The following is a 17,522-nucleotide window of genomic DNA, read 5'->3' as shown; positions in this document are numbered from 1 at the left end:
GTAAACGGACCGGATTCGGCTCGGATACACCAGTATCCGAATCCGAATCCGATTAGCAAATCCGCTATCCGAATTCGAATCCGAATCCGGCAAAAATTTAGAGAAGGCATCCGAATCCGAATCCGAAACTTTATCGGATATCCGATAATAATCCGATCCGATAAAATATCCGATTATTGATTGATAATTGTCACTTTTTTACATTTTTTACTATAAATTTCTAATTTCCGATTACCGAATACCGGTATCCGAATCCGATTACCGGTATCCGAATCCGATTATCATCTATTTTTAAAGAAAAAATGTTAAATACTTTACTCTATCCGGATAAAAATTTATCCGGATATTATCCGATCCGATAAGCAATTATCCGAATCCGAATCCGGTTGCTTAACGGACGGATACGGATATTTTCCGATAGAAAATTTCGGATCGGATACCCTACGATCGAATGCGATTGGGGCGGATTTCGGTTATCCATTTACAGGTCTAATTTTAGTCCCTCCACGTTTAAAATTTGAATATTCTTAACAACTAACGGTCTGGTTAGGACTCACACATAATATATTACACTAAGAGGACCCAATATTAGCTTGCAATCCACTAAGGGACCAAACAAAAAAACTCAAAATAAAAAAATAAAAAATTGTGTCCAAGAGGGTTGTAGATAAATAAATAAATAAAAAGAGAAATCAAAATGCACGATCCTCCCACAAGAAGTTTGTGTCGATCAGATTTTATGTATTTGAACATCACAATTACACCCCACACTCAAACTTAACAAGACACTTTTCTTTTGATTTTGCATCATTAATTCTAATAGACGGCGAAATCCTAATCTGATTTTCACTATTAGATGGAAAACACTAATGTACCGTAACAAGTGGATACAATTTATGAGCAAATGTAAAAAAACAAAATACATGTAGAAAGACATATCCATGCAGATACAAAAATTTACAATCATGCATGGGCCGTTCTGTATTTTGAAACTTATAAAGCACTTGAATCAGAGTCCTGAGTACGGTTTAGAAGCATTCCTTCCTGCCAAATTTCAATCCACCTGAAAAGAAAACCATTCAGATAAATATAGAAAATTACTATTTTATTCATGAAAGCTTCAAGTTTCCAGAGACCTTACATGCACAATCATAAAGATGAACAAAATTGCAGATGATCCCACAATTCTTAAAAGGGACAATGGTCCAAAACTTCTCAAAATAATCCGAGGGGTGGCTCGATTAGCAAGAAACCAACACCTCCAAATAGATGGTCAGAATTCCAATCTCCTCAGGCCAAGGGCGGAGCCTCGCCTTATATTATTATGTAATACCCATTCCCTCTCATCTCTTCATTTCATGCAAAAACAGACTGACTATGATAGATATATCAATACAAATTTAGATTTCTCCAATTAGAGTTAAATCAGAGAAGTAGTTAAACCATCAGTCAGAAACTATAGTAGTTTCCCTTGCCATGAGACCTGAAAAGCAGCATCAGAAAATGAACCGACTTTCAAAGCTTCAATGGAGACTATAACAATGCACAACTGTGTGCGAACGGGATAACCCATAAAGTGATACTATAGGGTACAAATTGCACCACTGCAATTGTGGACAAAACAAACCTCACTTGTGCAATCCACAATAGCATTATGGTCATTTTACTTCTATGGGAAAAAGTTCAGACAAGGTTGCCAGATTGCAAAAGACTGCTCAGTTGTGAGTTCTCTTGGATTGCTTAAATCTGATTTATATTGAAAGAACTATGTTCTCATCAAACATTATTTGGTTGGGGGAATGCTGCCAAAATCACTTTGGGTGAAAATATTTTCTAAGTTGCCAAAACAAATGTTGTTGCTGCTTCAGTTTTATATATATTTTTAATTTTTACGTTTTATCATATAAAGATTTGTAGAATTTTTAGATTTGAAAAACCCTAACATAGAAAGTTAAAAATCTCAGCCACAACTAAAAATCCAGCTTTTGTTCTTGAACTTGTTGACTGTTTTACCTTTTGGAAGCTTGTTTACCCTTCTATCTATCTAGTCTATTGAATGCAAGCTATATTAATCCTTTATTTCCTCATAACATTTATTAATTCTAAGCTCTCACCTGTTAAAGATCCTAGCGTCCAAGATATCAATCTAATCCTATGTTTTCGGACTAGATTCTTTATTAGTACTTGTCAACGACACCAGACCCTTGCCTTCTTATTACCACATCTTGGCGCCAACATGGCATTGTCACTTATGGGGGACACCCTAGCTAACCCTTGCCCACCTATCACTACACCTAGGCCATAGTGCAACGTGTCGCTTATTTTGTCAAGAAATGCCCTAGCGTAGCCATCTAAGGCTGTTGAATCCATGAATAATATAGTAAGCAAACATAAAATAGTTAGTTAAATGACACTTGGCATAACTAAATCACAAAATACCACATAAACCATTATATGTATTCTCGATGTAAAACTAATACGTGGATTCATCTTCTTTGATGTTTCCTCTAAGCTTCAGCTTTATCCCCACCCTTGGTTTTGGATATCCTAAGGAACAAGCACTTTGTTGTTACCTAGGGTCTTGGTTCTTCTTTGCAGCCTTTTAGTAAGTTGTACGCTGCTTCACCCACACCCACTCTCCACATCTCCCCCTTTACACATTTTCTCCTTTGGGATTTAGTAATATTATGTTATTCACCCAAAAAAAAAAAAAAAATGCATGGGCTAGGTTAAAAATGTCAAAAATAGGAAACACAACAAAAATCAGGGCAACAACTTTTGGGCCTTGAAAGTCAGAACCAAGGTTTTAAGTTGGCCAAGAGAAAGAACTAGGTTTTGACCGAAATATTGTTAGAACCTAACATATCTCCCTTTCGGGCTGGCTGAAACCAAGACTTAGAGAGCCTTGTTACTACTACATTTTAACACATTGACATATGGGAAAGTTGAGGTGGACCCCAGCTATGTAAAGTTGCTCCACTGCAACCTGAAGGCCACAAGCTCGAGTCAGAATACAGCCTCCCCAGGAAGCAAGTGGTTAAGCTAGCATACATATGAACCTCTCCTGACCCCCTGAGCCTGGGCCCCGTGCGCTGGGTACACATTTTTTCACTGTCACATGAAGAACGGATAAGGAACTAAAAGAAGACCAATGAGATAACAACTTTACTCACATACCTTGTTCCATCAACATCAATATAAAGGAAGTGACCATGCCGCCAGCCATCTTGAAAATGGCCAAAAAATACATCTCCTGACTTTGAATAGAAACGGGCTTCACCATTAGCTTTGCTTTTCCAGAAGTTTGCGAACCACCGATCTCCAGTGTGAAAATAAAACCAACCCTAAATGGTATAGATATCAAAGTTTAATGCAAAAGTGACACTTATCTAAAATAGTTAATAACAGCAGATGATTGATAAAACCTAATACTTAGAAATGGAAATAAAAGTTTCCTATTACAAACTCAAAGGAACAGAATCAGATAATATAAGGAACTCAAATGCGCACGTGGAAAAAGCACCCAATATTGTTTAGTGGATATTTGAATTCTGAAGTTCAATATTTGTAATTTTACTAAGAATAAATCTTTTTATTCATTCAAGACTTTGCATAAATATCAATAAGGGAAACAAGCAACATGCACTAAACGACCATATCCTACTTCAACATCATGGCTCCTACTCACGTGCCTTCTCATGGAGCCTAGTTTGACCTAGGGAAATCTCCTCATGTTGTTTGTTTATTGTCTCCATGTTATTTGTTAGATCCATACTTCAATTATCATTTATAAAGTTCAACCTTTTATCCGGCATCCCATGCTAATTTGTTAATTATGAGTTCTGCATATGACAAATCCATGTTATATGCAGCTTTGTTTGACAACTATGGAAATCTATCTTGGAAACAGTGAAGGCACTTAAGTAGCAAGATGGGATATCTAGAGAAGAATAGGACATGGTAAATTGTGGAGTTTCTGAGGCAATTACTGGGGTACAAATGGATCTCATAAAGTTGAAGGTTCAACATAAAAATATAAAATTGACTTGGCAACTGCTATACTCAATGCTGAGTGAATTGAACATGATACATCATACTTTTATTGCCAAAACAGAACTGAGTTATAGTCCTCTCTCCTATGATCACCAAATAAACTGGCATTTTGTATTATTGTGATGCCAAGATTTTCTTAAAATGTAATATTTCATTAGAGTACCAAATTTAGTTGTATTTTGCATTGAGTAATTTGCTAATCTTTCTCACCAAGAGGTTAAATGAATACACATTTCCATGACATTGCAAGCATACATCCATGCACGGTATTCATGCATAAAATTGAAGGGGAATGTTTGGTAAGGTATTGAACTCTGTTGATAATGTAGTATGTGCATTCCATAAGCACTTAAGTTTTCCAAAATTTTCTTTCATTTGACAAGTTAGACAACCGTTCAGTTTTCTAAATTTATTTCTAGTTCTTTCTTTCTCTGTCTCTATTTTATCCCACACAACATCTAAAACTAACAGCCAAAGAGAGGAAAGGGTGGGGTTGGTTGACATGCATGCATAGGTAAAATACTAAGAATTGGATGCTACCAACTTAGATCAATGATGTTATTTCAATTATCACAAACATATCCAAAAGACAGAAGAACAACATGCCTACTTGTGCTGTTGTGCAGGATGGAGTGAGATATAAATAGTACCGGAGAAGAGCAAAGCAGATACGCCAAGGATCAAACAAATTTATGTATCACAAGTTAATAGAGAAGAAATATCCATGTGCACATAGAATACATGTACCTTGCCATGCATCAAGTCATCCCTCCATGTTCCCTGGAACACATCCCCATTACTGTAGTATAGTGTACCAGGACCTGATTTTTTACCATAGCGCCACATACCATCATATATGCTTCCATCAACAAAGGTTATACAACCCTGCATAGTAGAACAATTGGGATTGCTAGAAAATGACAGAACAAATTATTTCCAATTCTGCAGCAAGACATGTACTGGCCATTTCAAAATACCTTTCCTTCAGGGAGACCTCCTTGGCAACGCCCCCTGTAGATTCCACCTCGATATTTCATCTCAGTAATAGGACTCCATTTCTTCTGTGAATCCCTTTCAGCTTCCTGTATTGAAGTCTTCATTTAAAATGGAGCCCCAATACTGAAAATAGTATTCAAAAGCTACCAATGGGCATCATATTCCTGTTCTCAAAGTTCTTCAGAAAGTTGAAATGAGAAATATGACAAAAGAATTTTCGAGTTCATCATCATTATCAACAAGGAAAGCATCAACATTCACTAGATACTTTTCTATGTCCCAAATAAAACCACTATTAAAGAGGATCACAGAATAGCCTTGGCCAAACTTAGTCCATGAAAAATATATTAAGCTCAAAAGGAGAAAAGCAAGCAGTCACCCTACTGGTAATACCAACTATGGTGTTTCTCAAAGAGGGACTACCATCTTCTTGCCTATTGCTCCTTTATACCCACAATTTTTTATGCATTCATATTATGATGATTACCATAGAATAAGTTTTCTTTTGTATTTACACATAGGATTAGAGTCTACTCCCCCACCCCACACCTCAGGCCACTAGAAGGCATTGAAAATTACAGGAAGTACAAGTAGCTCACTGGAGACTTACTACCAGAAAGAAGAACGCCACCAGAATATAAAGGAACTTCTTAATTTACCAGCATGGATGCTGCACGGACAGAAAGTTGTCCTTGTTTTTGAGCAGCCGCAGCATTTTTCCCCTTCAGATATGTAGATGCAGCATTGCGAATATCTGCTACTGCTTGAAAACCTACGTCTTTCAAAGCACCCCAAGAAGGCAAGTCTGAAAAGCCCAGTGTCTCACCCTTAACAGCATCCAATGTCGTTGGCTCTGAGGGCTTTGTAGTGTTAATAAGCTGGGGAATGTTTCTAGATTGTTCTGAGGGTCTCACACCAACAGGAAGGTTGTAGACACTTAAGCCATCAAATGTGGGAGTCATGGAGATAGCGGCCCTTTCTTTGGCCCATTCTTCTGCAATGTAGAATCCTGGTCCAACATTCCAGCTAATAATTTGTTCCCTTTCCAGAGCAGTTCCTCCTAGACAACCACAACATATCTAGTGTAAACATGTCTCCCCGGAAGACAAAGTCAGAGTCAAGCCAAAAAGAATTTATCAATGATAATCAACAGCTGTCAAGGTACAGCATTGGCATCCAGGTGCCTTTATTGCCTTGGTTGCCTTGATAGTTTAACCTCACATCTAGGCCTCTTCAACACCTTGTGATGCCCAGATGATGTGACAACTATAGTGACAGCTCAAATTAGCCACAAAAAAAAACTAAACTATAGTGACAGAAGACTGCTAGTAATTCACAGCCTCAACGCCGAATGAACACAATGATGCATACCTGCTGTTCCGTGATCATTAAAATTAGAATCCAATTCTGTGGTCGTATTAAAAAGTCCAGCATCTTCACTTTCACTTTGATTACTACACTCACTACAAGCACAAAATAATATCACATTTGTCATGAACAGTAGAGAGCTTCTTTCCAATACAAACCCTTCAAGGTCAAGAAAAGCAAATCAACAAACCTGGAAGCAGAAATTTCATCATATTTGTCGCTTGATACAGTGTCAAGTTCTTCAGAGTAAGCATGAATTTCTTCACTTGAATGTTCAGCAGCATCTGAATTGGACATATTCTTACCATCTGGTGAACTCAATAATTCTGAGGACTTACTTGCTTTTGGGTGGTCTCTATCCCATAGAGAAAAAATGAATGGGAAATGCAGAGCTAATCTGGACAGAAAACTATTTTCCAAAGAAACCTCTGGTCCATCACAGCTGACAAAGAAATTTAAGCATCAGAGAAAAAAAGGAGCATAACAAAAAAAAAAGTTGATGTAATCGATGGCCTTAAACTTCAGATAAATGGCATATTATTAAAATGATAAAAATATTATTTTGCCACTTGAATGGATGATCTAAAACAATCAAGAGAATCTCACAGTAGGGCATTTATTAAAAAAAAAATTGAAGATATGAATCGTGCATGCAACCACTTAGTGCAATAGGATAACTGATCACCATGAGTCTAATTTGTATAGGCAGAGAAATTTAACTTTTGGTAGCATGCTAAATTGTATAAGGAATAAAACTAGCAGAGCATAGTGGCAAGAGAAAGCAATGGCAGTACATCATATCAGTTACCAGCATGATATCAATCATGCATGCAACCATTTAGTGGGATAGGATAACTGATCACCATGAGTCTAATTCATATAAGCAGAGAGGTTTTACTTTTGGTAGCATGCTAGATTATAAAAGGAACAGAACTAGCATAGCGTAGTGGCAAGAGAAAGCAATGGCAGTACAGCATATCAGTTAACAGCTTGTGCTGAGTGAAGTGAGGTTCCTTACCCTAAAACTACAATTGTTGTTGATATAAGGTTTGGCTCCAAAGTAGGTTCACAAGTCCCAGAAATAATGATTTCCCCACTGCATCCTGTAGACTGACGGAAGGTATGCAAGGAAGTGCGAAGATCATTGATGTCTATGATACTGGCACTAGCCAACGTGCAGAGAACCACACCATCACAACTCTGTGCACAAACAAACAAAATGAGTAGATGACTCTCAGACAGTAAACAAATGCACAGAAGAAGAGCTACTTATTCCATTTGGTGGGAAAGGAGGATTTTTATGTTTTGAAAATCACAGAATTAATGAAGCTCCACTGGAAAGTGTATATATTGGGATCACACTGCAACTATTATACTCTTAACAGGAAATGATGAGAATGAGAGAAGTAGGATCATTGGGAAAAAAGTAACAAACCTTACCTTGATATCACCACCGAGAAAAGGGCACTCAAAGATAGCTCGTCTGATTGAGGATTTGATATTGTAACCAGAACCAAATCCAACTTTGGCTGTGTTGTAGCTTTTCAAGATCTGTAAATGATATGTTCAAATTTTAATATGTGAATGGCATAAAATCAGTGATTTAAAATGAAAAAGTCATGCTACTAATACAAAATAAATACCAAAGATACACAATAAAAATTCGTACTACTAGCTCAAAATAAAAAGAACATAAGTCACTGTTTTAGTGACCTTAAAACTCTCCCACTGATTGCCAACCTATGACAAAGATTATTTGGAACTATGGACCATGAAAGGCTTAATTTAGCAAAAGGGTCACTCTGTTTGTGTGTGTGTATAAGATATTTCTACAATCAAGTGAAGGAATGCTACACCATGCATCCTTTGCCCTTGGTCCAATATTAGGTGGTTTGAAGGTGACATCCCCAGCCATAGCTTGACCACTAGGAGAACCCTTGAGCTTTCCTACCCACTCATCCACTCCCTCAACCAGCACATCCCTACTCCCTTCTTGTATTATTTGTTAGAATACATAGAGAACACCAACCAACTTCCACTAGCAAGGGGAGTGGCTTTGATCAAGTAGTGCCTTCTTGGGCCACACCGCTGGTAATCTTGTGTTAAGTGCTACTACATCTCAGATTTGGATGGAGAGGAATCTCCAAAGATGAATCTGCAAATCTTATTCTATAGACATGATTTTGAAATCCATCATCCAATGTCAATTCCAGCTCCACCTACCACTTGATGATACCCTAAGGTACGGGTTTACTGTAGTTGCCTTGAGCTTACATGTTCCCCTCCTCCACCCTTTGGACCAATCGATTTAGTTTTGTGAGATGCATTCCACCCCCCCCCCCCCCCCACAAAAAAAAAAAAAAAAAAAAAAAAAAACCCAGAAAAACAATGGTTCAGTTCAAATAACTGAATATTATCTCTTTCACACTTGCACACACACAAGTAATAATAGAAGCTAAGCAAGACAACATAGCAGGCAGTTTGAGTTGCATAGTGCAATGAGTTCTGGTCAGTTCAAATTACGAATATTACTGATTCAAATTGTGCGTCACAAGTAGATAATAATTACAAAACTAGCAGGCCTAAACAAAAGGATGAAAAATTGAAGGGAAGAGAGAAAAGAGGGAAAAATCAGCTACCACCAGCAAAGTGTGTAGACTCAAGTAATAACGGTATGGATTAAAAACAAGTCTTCTACTTATTTTGGGAGATTTGATGCAAAATAGGCTACAAAGTAATTCAGACCATTTCTTGTTAATCAAACATAGAGTCGGAAAGGTTACTGCACTAATTATTTATGTAGATTATATAGTGATCATTGGAGATGATGACAATGAAGAGATATCTCTTCTAGAAACTCAATTGGCAACCCAAGTTCAAAAACTAAGATCTAGGGAACCTCAACTACTTCTTGGCATACAAGAAATTTGGTTGAAATTGTCAAATTTCGAACGAAATGCCTGCATTTTTTAAAACCGAGACAAAATTCCAATTATGTCGGAAAAGTAATAGGTTTCGACCGAAATTTCAGAAATTTTCAACCATTTCGGAGGTTTCGACCGAAATTTTGACCATTCCAACTTGTTTTTCCTCAATTTTTGTTGATTTCTACCCAATTTTCACCTAATTTTCACGATTCATTTGCCTTCAAGCACCTTTTTTGCTCATCTTTTGCCTCCAAACACCATCAGCAGCAAAAGAATGTGAAGCATGAGCCATAACCAACAGCTCAAAACTTTCCTTTTTTATATTTTTGTTTTGTTCATGCCCTAAATGATCTTGTATTGCCTTGAATTAATAGATGTTTAGCCTAGGACTATGATCTATGATTGTGTTTTCTTAAACTTATTATTTTTATTATTTGCTTCCATCTTTTTCATTTTATGATTTTAATAATTATTTTCTAAATTATGTATTTTGAAAAAATACGTATGTATATATGATATATGGGCTTCAACTTAATATATGTGAGACACCAGCACTTGATCTAATTGGTCATTTTATTTGATAGGATGGTTACATAATTGGTTATTAAAGCGGCAAAGCAACCAAAGCGCCTGGGGCTCCGTCTTGGTGTTTAGGCGACTAAGCGGCGCTTAGGCGGCAATAAAGTGACCAAAGCGGTTTAGTCAATATTTTTAGTATAACTACTTTTAAACTACTTTTTAATACAAATACTTTTTATAATAAACTAAAGTACTAAACAAACATTCAACAATCACATTCATAAAAATAAAAAAATAAAAAACATTCAAGAATCACAATTATGAAAAATTATCCAAAAAAAGAATAAAAACATAACTTCATCTCATCAAGCATCATAAGATTCATAACAATAATTATGTAGTATGTACTAATGTACTATATCAGTAATCAATGTGAAAAAAAATAGTATGTACTATGTCAGTAATCATTGAATATGGCTCATGCTTCACATTCTATTGCCGACAGACACTTTGAGCCTCGATTCCGAAATGGCTCACATATTTAAATTTATATACGGCATTGTAGAATAAATTATGATTAAAAAATAATAATAATAATAATATGCACAAATTACAAAATGTAAAAAAAGCGGCTGCTTTAGCATCTGGCGGCGCGGTGTGCCTAAGCAAAAAAGCGACAAGAAATTAGCCTGTTAGTTAAGCGGTCACAATCCGCTTTGTCGCTTAGGCGCGCCTAGGTGGACGCTTTGATAACCATGGTTGTATATGTAACCATCCTATCAAATAATTCATGTATGTTGATGATCTTATGCATGTATGCAATACAATTTGTACTTGTTGGAACCAGTCATTTATTAGTATACTTGAATGATAAATTTTAGTGGTTTTTTTTTGGCAAAATACTAGTTCCATTGTGTTTATTATGCTTTAAATAGGTAAGAGCCAAAAAATCAGATGAAATGGATGTCATATAAGGCCCGAAACCTAGGATCGAATTTTTTTATAAAATCATATGTTTCAACCGAAATTTGTTCCTTGCTTTTTGGTTATTGAGACAGCTAGATCCAACAAATGAATTCCAAACAACATATGTTCTATACCTTTGGAAGAGATTGGGATGCTTGGTTGTTAAGCCTGCTGATTCTCCTATTGCAGTGAACCACCACTCGGTAGCACCAGTTGAACTCCCTAAAAAAGGAGTCTACATCAAGCGGGCAAACTTGCTTTTTTATCTCAAACACAAAGCCATATACAACCTATGTCATAACAGTTGTTAGTGATTTCCTACATGATCCGAATAATATACATCTTGAAGCAGTTCATAGAATCCTTCGATATTTAAAAGTCCTATTCTGCACAGGGTATTCCAATCTAAAATAATGAGAATCTGAAGCTAAGATCTTTCACTGATGCAGACTTGGGCTGGTTCTATTGATCGATGAACATCCACCTTAGCTACTATACATTCCTTTGAGGGAATTTGGTGACTTCGAGGAGCAAGAAACAGTCCATAGTTTCAATGCCTAATGCTGAGGGCTTTACAAACTCATTCAGCTGCAGAAACTTTTCCAGGATCTGAAAATAGCACCAGAAGGATCTAGGCTCTACAGTGATAATAAAGCCAGCATCAATAATGCTTATAACCCTTGTCAACATGATAGCACAAAGTATGTGGAGATTGAGTAACACTTCACCCACTTCATCCATAAGAAGATTAAAGGTATCCTGATTTGCATTCCTTTTGTTACAAACAAGAATTAATTAGCTCATGTTTTCACCAAAGGTCTGACTGTCAAGTCCTTCCATCCTATCAATTTCAAGCTGGGTACGTGTAATATCTATACGCCAACTTTTTATTTTGGATTTTTTTACATGCACCCCCTTGAAAAGTAGGCCCCACTTGTGGCACCTTTCAGAAAATCACCCTTACATTTAGGTCCACCAAAACTAGCGGTGTCAGTTGCTTGTTAATTGTTCGTAGGAAAAGACAATTATACCTCATTCATAAAAAGGAACTTTCTTCAAAATGACCTTTATACCCTCACTTGTTATCAGTACAACTGAAATTACCATTTGTTGTCACCTTGTTATGGGCATCGCACAAAATCGATCGAAACCATCGAATGTTTGATCGAAATTTTCCATTTTGAGAACCTTGAACAAAGCCTTGGGAGATAGAAAAAAAAGTCCCAGGTTTCAATTGAAACCTAAAAAGTTTCAACCAAACCATGCAAAACTGGGAAATTCCCCCCAACTAGGTTGAAACCTGGTTTGACCCAGCTAGAAACAAAGAAAACAAACACACAACGGAAGAGAGAGAAAAAGATCAAACAAGAACACAGAAGACTTTATGTGTGTGTGGGGGGGGGGGGGGTACCACCCCTGCAGTCACAGAGAATCGAGCCCACATACATAACAACCTGGGACTTTTTCCTACAAGTTTCATGATTTCCCCAAATTTTTTATTTTTATCTTTCTTCATGTTTCCCCAAATACCATGACTAATACCCCCTCCATTAGAACTTCCCTATCCAAATTGTGTATTCCCTCAGACTAGTTATCTTAGGCATGTTGATGACCAGACTTATAAAGTTGCAGTTGTCTATTACCTCGACAACCATAGGCATAACATGTTGTGAGATGTCTATGTTTGTTGGTCGGAGGAAAGGATGTTACAGGCATAGTACTACTCCGCTTACAAGATGGATCCAAGGCAATTCTCTTGGCACTAAGTTGTACTTTCCTTTTATTGTCAGTTACTTTGTATTTGATGTTTTGAACTTAGAAGTTATATATTGAATGTTATGTACTTAAGTAATTAACTTTATAGTGTACTTCTCGAACAACTCTACATTGATGCTATGTACATTGAATGACTTATCTACATTGATTTTTTTAGCAAAATGCATGTGCCAATATGTTCTTTATACTCTAATTAGCTTAAATGCAGAGTCTCACCCCAAAATACTCCCTAAAACCTGTCGAAACTTGCACGAAAGTTTCCTCGGTTTCCACCTAAGTTTTCCATTTTCATCTGGTCAAAACTTGAGTTTCCCTTGAATTTTTTCTATGGTTATGGGCAGAGAGAGAGAGAGAGAGAGAAGAAGGGGGAAAAAAATCTTCCCTTTCTTCAATTTTATCCTCTTAACAAGATATTTTGCTGAGAGGTGGTTGAACCTCTGTCCCAACCAAAAATATCTCTTACCTTTGGTTCCATTCTTCAACATAGTTTAGTGATTAGGTTGGAAATTGAAGGCATCAATATTTTAATTTTTTGTAAAATATGTTTCATCTTTTTGGTAGAACAACTCCACATTTTGGTTTCTACCCAAAGAGGAAAACATTGCATCATAATAACCAGAAAAATTTCCTGAAAGTAAAACCTCAAGAATCCATCCATTTATGTGATGAAAAGAAAGGAAGAACCAAAAAAAAGAGACAGGATGAAAGAAAACTTCATCAAGATTCAAGACTAAAATAGGAGATGGGATCAAAGAAAACTTCATCAGGATTCAGGACTAAATAGAAGAGTGCTTGTTGCAATGTAAGAGATGTAATAAAAATCAGGACCTCCAATTTCTCTCTTCCTTTTCTTCCTCTGCTACTTGAGACAAAGCAAACCGAGAACATCGCTACCTGCCCTCCTCCCATTCTTTTTCCTATTTCAGTTAGGTTGCTGTATAGGAGTGGCACAGTGGCAATGTGGTTGGGGCTGTGGCGACACAGATAGTGGGGACAGTGGTGCCCTGCTGGATCTGGAGAGAGAGAGAGAGAGAGAGAGGCAAGGAGGAGAAGGTGGCTATCTTTGCCAGCAATGGAGGCGATGGGCAAGGGTGATGAGTGGTGGTGATGGGAAGTCCATGGTTGAAGCTGAGAACACAACATTTAGTTAAGGGTGGTCACTTTACCCCCTATAGGGATATTATGGCCTTCAAAATTTTGATTTGAATAATAAAGGCCTTTTCTTTGTGGCATGTACCACTGTCAGTTTTGGAGCACCTAATTGTAAGGTATGGTTTTCTAAAGGCTTTAAACTTAGTAGATCGAAGACAGAATATCTAGTTTGTAACTTTAGTCATGATCGGGCAGATGATGAGGTGGTGATACTTGACGATAAAGAGATTCCTCAGAGTGATTGTTTTAGGTACCTAGGTTCAATAATAAGTAAAAGAGGTGATTTAGAGGACGAGGTTTCCCAAAGAATTAAAATAGGGTGGATGAAGTGGAGAGGTGCGTCCGGGGTCTTATGTGATCGGTGTATTCCATTAAAGCTTAAAGGAAAATTTTATAGGACCGTTGTTCGACCAGCTATGATGTACGGTGCAGAGTGTTGGGCTGTTAAAAAGAATCATATAGATAAACTCAGCGTAGCAGAAATAAGGATGCTAAGATGGATGAGTGGCAAAACTAGGATGGATAAGATAAGAAACGATCATATTAGAGTTGGTCTGGGAGTTGCTCCATAAGTGATAAGCTTAGAGAAATTCGTTTGAGGTGGCACGGCCACATTCAACGGAGACCTATAAATGCTCCTGTTCGGAGAAGTGATATAATCCATATTGAAGGAATTAGAAGAGCTAGGGGTAGACCTAAGATAACCTTAGGAGAAGTGGTGAGAAAGGATATGTATAGCTTAGGCCTTGTATCTAGCATGGCCTTGAACAGAACTGATTGGAGGGCAAGAATCCATGTAGCCGACCCCATTTAGTTGGGACAAGGCTTATTGTTGTTGTTGTTGTTGTTGTTGTTGGTTTTCTAAGGGGGTGCCACATGAGTGTGGCCTGTTTTTCGAGGTGTTGCATGAAAGCTCTCCTTTTTGTTTTTTGGGGGTGGGGGTGGGGGTGGGGTTGGGAGTGTTGAAGAATGCCCATATGCTGGACGTAGAACCCATATACAGTGACTGTCCAGGTTCACTATATACATTTCACTCATATGATTATGCTAGGATTGTACTTCCATAATTCTAATGCTTTGTAATCATGAATAAAATGGAGGTGGCCTTTGTCAATTTGACAAGCCAAATTTTCTCTCAACTATTTCTATTCACCATCAAAAGCATAACTGCACCATTTACTGGGATCAGAAGGGAATGAGAAAATAGGGGCAGGCCTTGGCACAACTTCAGTGGAACACAACTGTAGCCTAAGGTCGACCTATCGAAATGGCCTCTCAGCAAAAATTGTTGGGTATGGCAGCATAGAAAAAATTGACCCCCCCCCCCCCTGAACTCTGCTTGTGCAGAAGCCTTCAGCATCGGATTCACCTTAGAAGGAATGACAAATTCTATAGTCACATGTAAAAGAAGAAAGAACCATCGGCTAGAAATTGCAGAAGCTACCAGATAACCAAGGGAACAAAAGTCGTTTCCAAACTGGTTTGGGTTTCTGTATCTGCCATAGCACAGTTGTCATTTGTCAATGCATCACTCAAGTGGTGCCTAGGCAATTGGGCTCTTTCTTGGTCTGAAGCAATAAAATGCGTTGCTGACACATCATGAGTTTAGTGTTGATTTTCTCATATTAAGGCTTACAACATAATTACATCATATTGCATCGATATGGCTTCCAAATTGCATATAAAAAGTAACTATGATATAGAATTACCATTGTTATACTACTGTAATTTATTACATGCCTAGGTTGGTTCCTTGTTGCCACTGCAATGCCATGAGTGGCCTAGTCACCTTGAAAACTATTGTTATAGCGGAGGAAAAGCACTAAAAGAACAATTTAGATAACTTGAGAAGCAAGTTGCACCACCCCGCCAACCTACAATTTTATCAGGTCCATTTCTGACAAAGAAATGGACCACCCATTTCCCTTTGGATGGAGGACACATGTCCATCAGTCACATCCAAAGATTATGATTAAATTAAAATAAAAAAATTTATATCTTCTAAATCTTACCTCAACCTTTGGATGTGACTGATGGACATGTGTTCTTCATCTAGAGGGAAATGGATGGTCCATTTCTTTGTTAGAAATGCACCTGATAAATTCCCCCCCCCCCCCCCCCCCAAAAAAAAAAAAAAATATATATATATATATATATATATATATTATATCTAGGGATCCAAGACAATCCACTATTGTCATTCAATATTAATGGATGGCTTGATTTTGACGACAACCAAAAAAATGTGAATCAACACCGAAGTCAATAATTAACAAATAATCTCATTACAGTGTGAAAAAGGGGCAGAAACAATTGACTGAGATTATTGAGTACAGCTACAGCAACTGTGTATCCTTGGATATAATATATAGAGTAAACCAAAATTGGAAATTGCATACAGGTCCAACCTGGATAAAATATCTACCCTTAGACAGCACTAGATAGGAGGGGTTCAGCTCAGGTTCAGGTTAGCCTCAACAGACCTGATTGTAGGTTCACCAGAAATATAACTCCAAAACCAACCACAGATAACAATTAAAAGATCATTGGAATACAAAAAAGCTAGTTCAAAATGCTTGCTTAGTGACAATTCCTTTGATAATAACTTTCTGAAGGAAACACACCTCCAAAACTTCAGGGACACTGAGTTCCTTTGTGTTTTGACAGGATGCTTGAATTAGTTTGGTGTGCCTGTCCTGCAATCACAAGGTATGTAAGTATTTTGCATAGAACCAGAAAATACTAGAAGCTTAACAAATTCTCAGCAACTTACAGATGCAAGAACAGAGATGGCATTAATACATGACAAAACAGCATTGTTTGCACTTTTTAAAGCATCTGCTAAAGTTACTGCTTCCTTTTTGAGCAGAGCATCAGGGTCAACCACTGGCAATCAAAAGACAGGGCAGTGAAAAAGAAAGCAAATACAAGTTATCGAGTTATTGCAGTATATAATGAAACACAATAGTTCATGAATACCGATCAGTTAAGAAAAGGCAAATTCAAGGCTGTTCCTTTATTACAAACTTCCTGAGTTATCATAATGAATCAGAACACTGCATATTTTTTAACTCCAGGGACCAATGTGGAGAAATCATGAAGAAAAACATCTACTCTGACCTTCTCAGGCATATCCAATCAACTAAAAACAGAAAATAGTTGCAGTACATTTTTACCATGCTGCAACAATATGAGATTATGAGTAGATCCTGAATAACATTAGTAGGCAGGATCAAGGTAAAAAAATCGATCGAAATGAACATTTCGACCTTGGAAAAGGTCGTAGGTTTCGGTCGAAATTTCGACCAAAACTGGATACTTTTTTCCTGATTCTTGAAAACTCAATTTCGAGCCTCAAATACACTCAAATTGATTTGGATTTTTGCATACTAGCTATTTCAAGCATAATAAACACTATAAAACTACTAGTTTATTAAAAAACTACTGAAAAAGTAACATCCAAGTATCTAACATTCCAAGTATATAGTACATGAATCAAAGAAGAAGCGGGAATGTTATTACTTACAAGTTACAAGTCTATTCTAATCAAGCCTCAAGGTCTCCCTCTTCCGTCTGCACCCAATACAAATGACAATATAACTCTCATGATGTTTGCCCCCGCCCCATATAGTTTTGGACATAGTCAAGAACTGCATCTCTGTATGTGGCCTCATCTACATGCATAAGATTTCCTAACGGTGGGAAGTTGTGAATCTCCAAAGGAACTGGTGGTGGTGGGGCTTGTGGCTGTGGAATAGTGTGGAA

At 37.3% G+C, this 17,522-nt stretch overlaps 1 protein-coding gene across 1 annotated transcript in view; it reads right to left on the bottom strand.

Moving 5' to 3' along the window:
• Positions 1-651: 651 nt before the first annotated feature.
• ARC3 (GTP binding protein) overlaps positions 652-17,522 on the bottom strand; it is a 58,222-nt gene continuing 41,351 nt past the window's right edge. Inside the window, exons 6-16 of the mRNA XM_089159661.1 lie at positions 16,531-16,643; positions 16,382-16,453; positions 7,858-7,968; positions 7,436-7,617; positions 6,608-6,859; positions 6,421-6,512; positions 5,709-6,109; positions 5,031-5,135; positions 4,801-4,938; positions 3,178-3,344; positions 652-1,063 (exon numbers count right to left, since the gene is read on the bottom strand). Coding sequence (XP_089015787.1) covers positions 994-1,063; positions 3,178-3,344; positions 4,801-4,938; positions 5,031-5,135; positions 5,709-6,109; positions 6,421-6,512; positions 6,608-6,859; positions 7,436-7,617; positions 7,858-7,968; positions 16,382-16,453; positions 16,531-16,643 — 1,703 coding nt within the window. The 3' untranslated portion in view covers positions 652-993. The remainder of the gene's footprint in view (positions 1,064-3,177; positions 3,345-4,800; positions 4,939-5,030; positions 5,136-5,708; positions 6,110-6,420; positions 6,513-6,607; positions 6,860-7,435; positions 7,618-7,857; positions 7,969-16,381; positions 16,454-16,530; positions 16,644-17,522) is intronic.

The sequence above is a fragment of the Hakea prostrata genome, chromosome 6 (genome assembly GCF_041222555.1).
Source record: "Hakea prostrata isolate BN-2017 chromosome 6, UWA_Hpros_2, whole genome shotgun sequence".
Lineage (NCBI taxonomy): Eukaryota > Viridiplantae > Streptophyta > Magnoliopsida > Proteales > Proteaceae > Hakea > Hakea prostrata.
Note: the sequence above shows the minus strand (reverse complement) of the source record. Positions and strands in the feature narration are given on the sequence as shown.